The sequence below is a fragment of the Triticum dicoccoides genome, chromosome 5A (genome assembly GCF_002162155.2).
Source record: "Triticum dicoccoides isolate Atlit2015 ecotype Zavitan chromosome 5A, WEW_v2.0, whole genome shotgun sequence".
Classification (NCBI taxonomy): domain Eukaryota; kingdom Viridiplantae; phylum Streptophyta; class Magnoliopsida; order Poales; family Poaceae; genus Triticum; species Triticum dicoccoides.
Window position 1 is genome coordinate 600,130,618 of NC_041388.1, and position 10,360 is coordinate 600,140,977.

Sequence of the window (10,360 nt, forward strand, 5' to 3'; positions counted from 1 at the left end):
TGCTTTGAGGATCCACGTCTGATGCTGTGTTCCTCCTTAGCATTGTATAAAAAAGGAGATGTATAAAAAGAGATGTTTCTGATAAAACCTGTAATATTCTGCTCCTACCCTGCTGTGGTGGGTTCGGCATAACTAGCTTGCCTTTCCATGGGACGTCTGGTCCTCATCGTAGGAGGCCGTGGCACGAGTCTTCCTTGTTTTTAGTTGCATTTCGTTTTAAGAACAGCGTTTGCTGCCTGTATCCAGTGCTGTTTTGGCTTCATTATGAGAATGGGGCCGGGGAGCTCCTCCCTGTTACTCCCTCTGTAATACGGAGGGAGTACATATGTACCGTCCTTCTGAAGTGAAAGAAAAAAGATTGTAGCCATGTGTGTGTTTCTGGTCTTCATAGCTGAAAGATTTCAAGCATAAGCGGCTTTGTCAAATTCCTTCTATTCGTCATATATATTTCTGACTCCTCCCAGGCTTTAGAGGGTTACGGTGAGAAGTTAGACAGCTCGAAGAGTTTAAGGGTATGGAATATAGTTTTTCCTTGTCAATATGCTTGAATGCATCAGTGTTCATCCTGAGAGATTAATAGCTTACATATTACTTCAATTACTAGTAGGGTTCTTAACAAGTTCAGCCTTAAAGCACTCATCTTGTATCCTTCTCTTTGGCTAATCATGCAACGTGTTTGTGTTTGTTTGACTTGGAAGTTTGTATATACTTTATGTACTGAATTTCTGGTATGCCATCTTTAAGTTTATAATTGCTGAACTGAAGAATATGATACCGCTTTTGTTTACAGTTTCAGGAAGAGACGCTTAAAGTTCAGCAAGTTTTGGTTATTTAAAGTACTGCTTAAGAATAAGAACAATACATTATTTTTATTCACAATGTATTGAACTTCTGTCTTAGGGAAAGGGATCATTGCATTGAAACTTTGCATGCGTGAAGGATACTATGCTTCGTCTGACAAGCTCCTACTTGGTGTCTAGAAAAATAGTTGTAGTTTGCAAAATGGAAACAAGAATTATCCTGCACTGCAAGTATGTCAACAACTTATAAGTGTTGGAATTATGGTTCGTGGCCTCATGCTCTCCATGGCATTTTTTGGTGGAATCATGTAGTAATGTTCTATGCTCTGCATGACTGAAACTGAATGGTACCACTATTATTCAACTTGCATCTGGGCAAAGTTCCGCATGCTCTATGTTTGCCTACTAATGCAGTTCTGTAAATGTTCCTTTTCACACACAGTACAAATTTCATGAGCACAGCACACACTAGCAAAAGAAGACAGATTTTTTTATTTCAATTTTTTCCTGACCATCTCGGGAGGCATCTGCGTGTGCGTGCTCCTAGGAGCCAAGACGCAACCCCTGTTTTGCAGATCATATTGTACCTGCATATAGACCGCACATTCTCAAGGAGATGGCGCGGTGATTCCCTCCTCCTGCTACGTTGCTTGGAGGGATCAGGGAAGGCAAAGAGGAGCACCGACGGGTGGAGCCGCTACGGGAGGACGATGGGCCGATGCGGATCACGGACTAACGGGTAGGGCCTGCACGAGGTGGGTGCAACGGGACAACGGCGAGCGTATTAAATTCCGCGCCGTGATATATAGGAGACGAGAGTACGGGATTTGGGTGGACCATCCCCCTGTGCCTGCCGCCGCCCCACCACGACATGCCCCGTCCCGAGCAGTAAAGTATGGTACGTCGGTCTGCCCGCCGCACCTCTCGCAACAAACACACACCTCGAAGAAGAAGCAGGGGCGTTGGGAGGAGCTCAGCACCGCTGGTGCTCCAACGGCTAGTCGTCCGGCTCAACGTAGTAGGAGCCACAAGCATTCCATGCCCGGGTCAGAGAATAAGAGCAACTCTAATGGGTCGACCCAAACGAACGTCGATTTCGTTCGGTTTTTTGTCCGTTTGAGTCGGTCAGACGAAAACGGATGCCCGCTTTCGCATTTGAATCGGCACCTGCGCCCAACACTGGCCTGCAACCCATTTAGACGGCGCCAAAAAAAATGAACGCATGCATATTTAAAAAAAGAGAAACTACATTAATTAAACATTAAAGCCGGCCACGAAGGCCGGCGAGAGTCCACACATCCACATTTGCATTTAAAAAAAATAAAAACAGTCTAAACTATGAGGCGGCGCGCTGCCCTAGGCGTCGTCGTCGTCGTCCTCGGGGTCCGTGAGGTCGATGAGCGTCGGCGCCGGCCCGGCCCAGGCGAACGCCGTGTTCCAGAGCGCTGCCATGTCGGGCTGGGCCGGCGCAGGCAGTGCCGGAGCAGGGGGCTGTGCGGCCGCCTGTGCGGCCGTGGCCTGACGCGCATCCTCCTCGAGGTCGCGCTCGAGCATCTCCTCGTACTCGCCTTGCCGGCGCTCCTCTGCCAGCCGGCGCTGGCGCCACATCTCGAGGTAGGCCTGCTCCTGCGCCGGCGTCGCCCCCAGCCAGACCGGTGGCGCGGACACCCACGCGCGCACCACTCCATTCCAGGAGAAGCGCGCGATGGGCTCGGGCTCGGGCTCGGGCTGCGGCTGCGGCTCTGGCTTGATGGGGGGCGGCGGGGCCACCGGCGGCACCACGCTGTCGCCCGCCGCGGAGAGGGCAAGGGCCTGCGCCATTGCCGCCTCGTAGCCGGCCTCCTCTTCCGCCTCCGCCGCCTCTGCTCTGCGCCGTTTGTTCTCTTCGCTCTCACGTTAGACGGCCGCAAGGGCCGCCTGGTAGGCGTCCTCCGCGGCCTGGTCCTCCTCGCGGACGACCAGTGGCGTTGGCCTCCGGTCGACCTCGCGCACGCCCCGGCGCCTCGCCTCCTCGTGCTCGAAGGTGAGCCACCTCGCCCAGTTGGGCGAGTCGGTTGCGTAGGCGGAGTCGCGGCGCTGCTCCGCCGTCAGCAGCGCCCGCCGGCGCCGCACCTCCTCCGCGTGAGCACGAGCCGACCGCGGCGCCGCCGGAACTGGGATCCTATCTGGATCCAGATGCCAGTCGTGCGGCAGCGTCACGTCGGGATACGGCAGCGGCTAGCGGTTCTGCCAGTGCCACTCCGCCTGGTGCACTGGCACGTTGACGCGCTGCCTCTGCTGGCGAGGCGCCGGTGGGGGTGGGAGAAACTCGGAGGGAAAAGGGGTGGCGGGGGACTTGCCCTTGGCCTTGCTGTCGCTGGCGCTGGAGAAGAGGCCCATCGTCGTTGTGGTTGCGGTGGCTAGAGTTTGCCGTCGACGAGGGAACAAGGGTGGACAGATGGGGACGGCGAGTTTGGATGAGGACGGCCCCGCCGCACGGTCGGCTTAAAAAAGGACGAGCGCCGTCGCTGACGCGTGGGCCCATCGTCATAAATTAAGCTGACCGCGTGGGTATCGGGTAGTTGGACGGCCGTCATGTGGGGACGCGACGGACAGCGAGAAGGCACGCGAAGCGTCCGTTTGGCGTCCACGCCGACGCATTTGAGACGCAAATTTGGGCCGCAAATGCGTCGACGCGGACGTGATTTGGGTTTGGATCGGCGCGTTGGGCCGCCATTTTTGTCCGTGCCGATCCAAACGATCGCAGTCGAACGAAATGGGTCGGTCCTTTGAAGTTGCTCTGAGCACGCAAACTGCGGCTCTCGACCGCAAGCATTCATGCCTCACGCCATTCTCGACTCGCCGCCGTCTACGCTGACCGCCACGAATGCGCGTTGCAGCAAGAAGAAACCACATTGCTCGATCGGGGGAGGGCTCACGCGTTTGGGACAAGGAAAGAAAGATCTCCACCGGCAAATATCTAAGGACCCATCCAATCCAATCCAATCCATGAGGTGCGGAAAGGCAGTCACATGCAGCGCCACCGTAGCACCACCAATCAATCCTCCCGTCTGCACTTCACGCTGCAGGTGCAGCAGGTGGCGCGTGTGCTAAATGAAATGCCCTGACGGTACACGCCTAGCGAAGACAAGGCAAAGGATTTCCCATCAATTGCTTTGCCTGTGGTTTTCTAATCAATGCACGCGACGATGCATGCAGGACGGCGAGATCTCAGTCTGGTTCCACCGTCGTGGCCACGCAACAACAAATGCCCGACCGCGGTCAGCGAAATGGAGTATCCTATTCAAATCCCCCTGGCGTCGAGTAAAAAACACGGGAATGAGTTTGGCATCCAGTGATAAAACAAAGGATTAAATTGCCAGGCCACATGCTACGTCCTACTCGGAGTATCAAATGATGAACACATTTGCTCCACCATTATCCATTGATCCGTCACTGTTTAGGACTACACCCAGCTTGATAATCACGAACTTTCTCACCATTCAATCAAATCTATGCCCACTTGACACTAGAACAGCTGCACCGGCAACCGGCAGCGAGAAAATGACAAGCCAAATCAGTAAATCACCACGCCAAATCGACACACACGCACGCACGCACGCATCCATCTTGTTTCCTTCCGATCGAGAACGGCGGCGCCATTGCTGCCCCGCCGCGTTCTGCGCCTCGACGGCATTGCCAATTAGCAGCAGCTACCGCCCGGGCGGCGGCCGCTCAGGCCCACGTCGCCAGGATCGGGCTGGCCACCACGTGGTGGTCGCTGGACCAGACCAGCCGCCCGAACCCGTTGGTGCCCGACGGCCTCCCGCCCGCCGCGAAGCTCACGGTGTAGCTCCTCTTCTCGCCCACCTTGCTGAAGCTCAGCGTCGACGGCTCCACCGACACCTTGATCGCCGTGCCGCTCGCCGCCGCGGCGCTCGCCGTCACCTTGTACGTGCCGGGCTTCCCCACGTTGGTCAGCGTGCGGGTGTGCTTCTCCGTGCCGCCGGCCGCCGGGAACGTGGCCGAGAACGACGGGTAGTTGAGCGCCGCCACGGAGTACGTGCGGTTGGGGCTGCAGTGGTCCGACGAGTGCTTGGTGAGCGCGGCGATCTGCGCCGGCTCGTACTCGATGGCGCACAGGAAGTCCAGGTAGTCGGCGGCGGTGAGGTCGTACACCAGCCCCGGGTCCACCGCCTTGCTGGGGTCGACGTGCCCGGCCCCCATGTCCAGCGGCGTGGCGGCGCGCTCGGTGGCCACGTCGAGCAGGCCGTCGCCGTTGGGGTACGCCGCGTATGCGGTGGTCATCAACGCCGACCGGATGGCCGCCGGGCTCCAGTCCTGGTGCGCCGAGCGGAGCAGCGCCGCCAGCCCGCTCACGTGCGGGCACGACATGGACGTGCCCGATATGATGTTGAAGCTGGTGCGCCGGTCGTCGCCGGCGATCCCCGACGGGCCGACGGACCCAGACCACGCCGCCAGGATGTTCACCCCAGGGGCGATCAGGTCCGGCTTGAGGATGCCGGGCGTCACGGTGTTCGGCCCCCTCGACGAGAAGGCGGCCACGACGGGCGACGGCTGGATCCCAACCTTCGTGCCAGCGAACACTATGTTGGCCGTCGGCTTTGGATCCGACGACGCGTAGGTTCTCATGGCGTTGCCGGCCCTCTCTCCGACGCCGGCGCCCGGGAGAATGTGCGCGTCAGCGACCAGCTCCTCGCCGTTGGCGGCTGTGTTGGCGAGCACCATGCCGGCACCACCGGCATCTCTGACGACGAATCCCTTCTGGACCCTGGCGTTGGTGCCGCGGTCGCAGAGGACGATCTTGCCGGCGACCTTGGCAGGGATGAGGGTGCCCGTCATGCAGAGCGCGCCCATGCTGCTGTTCGACGCGTTCCCTGCGTAGACGAACGGCACCGGCGTGGCGGGCAATTGCTTGCCGTTGTAGAGGGAGACGCCGTTGTACTTGTTACCGTTGCCGAGGGTGACGTAGGCGGGGAAGTCGCGGTCGAGCGTCCCCGCGCCCACGGTGGTGATCCATGGCGCGCCGTTCGTCAGCGACGCCGCGCCTGGCCCGGCATTGCCCGCCGAGCAGGACACAAATATTCCCCTTTCCATGGCGCTGTACGCGCCCACGGCGATGCTGTCGCGGTAGTAGTCAGACGTGCCGCCGCCGAGGGAGAGGGAGAGCACGTCCACGCCGTCGGCGACGGCGACCTCCATGCCCTTGAGGATGTCGGAGCTGAAGCAGCCGCCGACCCAGCACACCTTGTACGTGGCGACGCGCGCGCGCGGCGCCATGCCCTTGGCCGTCCCGGACGCGTAGCCCAGCAGGTTGGCGCCGCGCACGGCGGAGCCCGCCGCCGTGCTGGAGGTGTGCGTGCCGTGGCCGTCGTTGTCCCTGGGCGAGCGCGACTCCTTGGTCGTGTCCACGGGGCCCTTGGACGCCTCGTAGCCCGCCAGGAAGTACCTGGCGCCGATGAGCTTCCGGTTGCACGCGGAGGAGTTGAAGTCGCTCCCGCCCTCGCACTTGCCCTTCCAGCCCGCCGGCACGGGGCCGAAGCCCGCGTCGTCGTAGCTGGGCCGCTCCGGCCACACGCCGGTGTCGAGCACGCCGACGATGACGTCGCTGGCGGTGTTGGACTCGGGGAAGAGCGCCTCCGCCCGGTCCAGCCCGAGGAACTCCGGGGTGCGGGTGGTGTGCAGCTCGTACCGCGTCTCCGGGTTGACAAGCAGCACGCCGGGCTGCGCCTCCAGCGCCTTGGCCTCCGCGCGGGTGAGCCGCGCCGAGTAGCCGTGGAGCAGGGTGTCGTAGGTGTAGATCACCTCGGCGGCGCCGCCGGACACGGACTGCAGCGACGAGGCGTACCAGTCGCCGTGCGCCGCGAACTCGCTGGGCATGGCCGCGTGCGAGCAGTGCACGATGTACGTCCGCCGGCCATCGTGCACGACCTCCCCCGCCGCCGCCGCCGCCACGATGGCCGCGGCCACGGCCACGGCGAAGAGCGCAGATCTCCTGCCATGGCACCACATCGTGAGAAGAGGCTCTGCAGCCGGAGGTGTCACCTTGTGAATGGGAGTGCGGGGTAGATCGTGCCGGCGTTTTTATAGAATCGGCAGGGGAGCGAAATGATTGCAACGGGACAAGGATGCGGATGGATGGATGGCGAGGCGAGTGAGTGAGACGAAGGGAAGCAGGGGAGTGAGCGAGGGAGAGGGACGAGTGAGACGACGGAGCCTCACATGGCGTGGCCTCTTTTATCTTTGGATTTCAGCATCACCACCTCCACATGACCGTTCCAGGTAAAAGATGCCTGCTTTGCAGACTGTGAAAGTGCTTACCGGTCAAGAACAGTCGCACCCTACTGATTTTTTTAGTGCCGTGCCTCTCCCAGGTAAATTTTGATGTGATTAAAGATGATCTTCTACTTCCCCGCAAAAAAACACTCCTAGTCCTAGTAAAGACGATCTCTTGTGCTTAAACAGAATCAAGCTTTAAACCCACAAAAAAAAACTTTAGCAGGCGAACTGGATGTTGGCGTGCTTGTGTGGGAGTGGGATTATGTTCCTCGCGATGATGCCGACGGTTCCCTCCGGGTCCATCATCGGTGGATAGATCGCTCCCCCGCGTGCATTTTTGTATTTATTTACTGTATTTTGCATGGTAGCCGGTGCGTGCATGGCCAGGCCAGCTCGGGTGATGGCAATGATGCGACGATACAGCAGCGGATTGCTCTACGCGAGCTGCTAAAATACAAGGAATCCTTTTGTCTGAGCTGAGCCCATGTTATAGATTGTGGCCAGGCTGAGACGGAGAAAAATTCTATGAGACCAGATCTCACGGTTTAGCAGATGAATGCCACATGTCATCCATCAAGACGGGTCTCACCTGGTTTATATGAGACCTGGTCTCATATAATTTTTTTTCGGCTGAGACGGTCGACGAGCCTGATACGGCCATCGAGGCCACCTTGTCCGTATCGACCGCCCCAACAAACCGGCTCGTGGCGAAATGGCTCTTGTGCTTTGCTTCGCCGCGTTAAAGGAAGGATTCACACGGAATCGTATGCTACTGCTGGCCCTCCGTCGTCGTCGTCTCGAGATGCGGTGTGGACGGGGGAGACCACGGCGGCTCGGCTCGTCGGCCCTGCGCCCGCTGCGGTGGGCCGGGTTCCGCTTGGGCGGGCCTATGTGAGTGGCCCCCGACGCAGCAGGCACCGCGTCGGGCGTTCGAGCTTGCCGACCGTTGTGGCCGCTGCATTTCTTGGCACGAGCAACAACATCACAGTGCTAAAAAAGACGGGGAAGATGACGCTCTCAAATGCGCCGTTCGCCGTCTCTTTCCCGATGAGGTTTGCAAGGCCTGTCACCATGTCTATCTATCTATACGTGGAGATCGAAAGCTGCCGGTGCCAGAAAGTCTGGCCGTTCCGGGAAGTGGAAAGCTCCATGCCTTGCCCACGTAAACTCCCGCCGCTCTTTGTAGGCGTGTTGATGAATGCGCACGGCGGGCATCCCGGCGCCACGCTTGCTTCCAAATCCGGGAAACGCCCCGCTGCGGTGGCGCCGTTTCCATTTCGGCCGGCTGTGGTTAATGGCTCGACGCGGACGGCCGTGGATGCATGCATGCATGAATGCATGCAGGCGTAAAAGTCGCCAGCTGCCGTGCGAGCGCCGCGGCGGGGGCCGGTGCGGGGCCGGGGGACGGGGGCCTAGTGCCACCAACGGACCAACGGACACGGGACGCCGGACGAGTCGGATCGATCGCCGGAGTGGACGCCACTATGTATGGAGCGTGTCAGTTTGGAGTGGAGCTCGTGAGCCGGGGGCGCTCTGAGCGTGCCGCACTGGCACTGCGTGCGCGCGCAGTGCAGGGCATGGGCCGCGACAGGCAGGCACGAGTCACGCGGCACGGCAGTGGCTCGCCGTTCGATGGAGCGGCCGTGGCGTCCTGCCCCGGTAGTAGCCAACCCCATGCCCTTTTTTCCTGCCGTTCCGCTCGTTCTTTTCTCTGGCCCGGCCAGAGCGCGGTCGTGGGCGTGGCGGTGCGCCAGTACGCAGTACGGGGCCGTGGCCTGTGGGCGCACACGTGCTCGCGGCGACGTCTGTGCGGAGGGAGGGGAGTGCGAGCGTATGGCCAATTTGGTCCGTGCTGGAGATGGGTAGGCCGATCAGCACGGACACGAGTGCGCGTAATCCGGTCTGACGCGGATCAGGATTCCCGAGATGCATGTGCTGATTACGGACGGGGTCTGCACCAGGCGAACGTGTCGAGCTGGCCTTCGTCCGAGTGATAAAGAGCGCCGTGCACGACAGGCGCCACCCGGCACGGGTCCAGCTTCTCGCTGGATGCGAATCTCGATGTTCCACGGCGGAACAAAGGCATTTTCGTTTCCGAGCCCCAGCAGCGAGACACTGGGTTTTTACTAGTGAAACGCCGTGCGTTGCCAGGATCCTCTTAATTTCAGTTCTTTGATCATTGTGTCATTATTTTCTTCGGTCTTTTTTAGTCCGTATAACTTTTGTTTGAATTTAAAGTATACCAAACTTATACCCTATCAATATCATTAGATTCATTGTGGAATGTAGTTTCATATTTTACGCATTTGGTATTATGATAACATCTCTTAATATAAATTTGGTCAAACTTTACAAAATCTGACTTGATACAAATCTTGTACGTGGAATAAAAAGGACCGAAGTGAGTACTTCACTATGTTGCCACTCCACTCAAAACTTGGCTGGTGTTTCCTCCAAGTCTATCAAATTGTCGAGTCCCATCATCCCTAACCCATGGACTAACATATGAATAGGAGTCGCTTGGCTTCAGCGCTACATTGCCACCCAACTCAAAATTCACGTATGTTTTCTCCAAGTCCACCAAACTACCATAGGCATCCCATCAATCCTAACTTTGAACATTTTCCAACATTTGTCATCCACTACCACCTAAAAGTCCTGACAACTTAAACAAGTTCCCCATACAATTTTACAATGATATGCTACATCGAAATCCCAAATTGCTATCATTTTTTCCTCTTTAAAGCATTGCATACAAAGGAAAATAGCTACAATCATATCATATGCACATAATGATCAAGGTGTAGCACTTCTGTTCTCGAATTAGCTATTATAAAAGACTATCTGTTTCCACTTTTGTCAACTACAAACCACATGAAACAAGTTTTAATTGATGACTAATGCAACATATTTGTATCATGTTATGTAAATGATTGCATGCATCACCGTCCCTCTAGCTGGCTACTATGACACAACTTAATGACGGAGTATCCAGTCATTGGTGTGTGCACTTCCCTATTGCTCTCACATGCTCGTGCTCATTTGCCTTCCCGTTGACACCACAAGTTTCCCTAAGTAGGAGATCCGTATAATATAAAATTATTTCATAAAAGACATAATCGATGAGCATATTTGCTATCTCAACCATTTACAATCCCTTAAACGTTTCTCCCTACTCCTACAACCTCAGTCGCCAAACTTTGTCATGGTTTAGTAGCAGGACATGCTTGTTTCTTTGACACGCATCCGAAACAGTTAAAAACTATGCTGGTGAGATTCGT

The 10,360-nt window shown here is 57.2% G+C and overlaps 1 protein-coding gene across 1 annotated transcript; it reads right to left on the minus strand.

The window, feature by feature from the left end:
- Positions 1-4,175: 4,175 nt before the first annotated feature.
- On the minus strand, positions 4,176-7,026 carry LOC119303237 (subtilisin-like protease SBT1.7). Its single transcript, XM_037580344.1, has one exon. It carries the CDS (start codon positions 6,810-6,812, stop codon positions 4,515-4,517), a length of 2,298 nt encoding a protein of 765 aa, XP_037436241.1. The 5' UTR covers positions 6,813-7,026; the 3' UTR covers positions 4,176-4,514.
- Between the last annotated feature and the right edge of the window lie 3,334 nt (positions 7,027-10,360).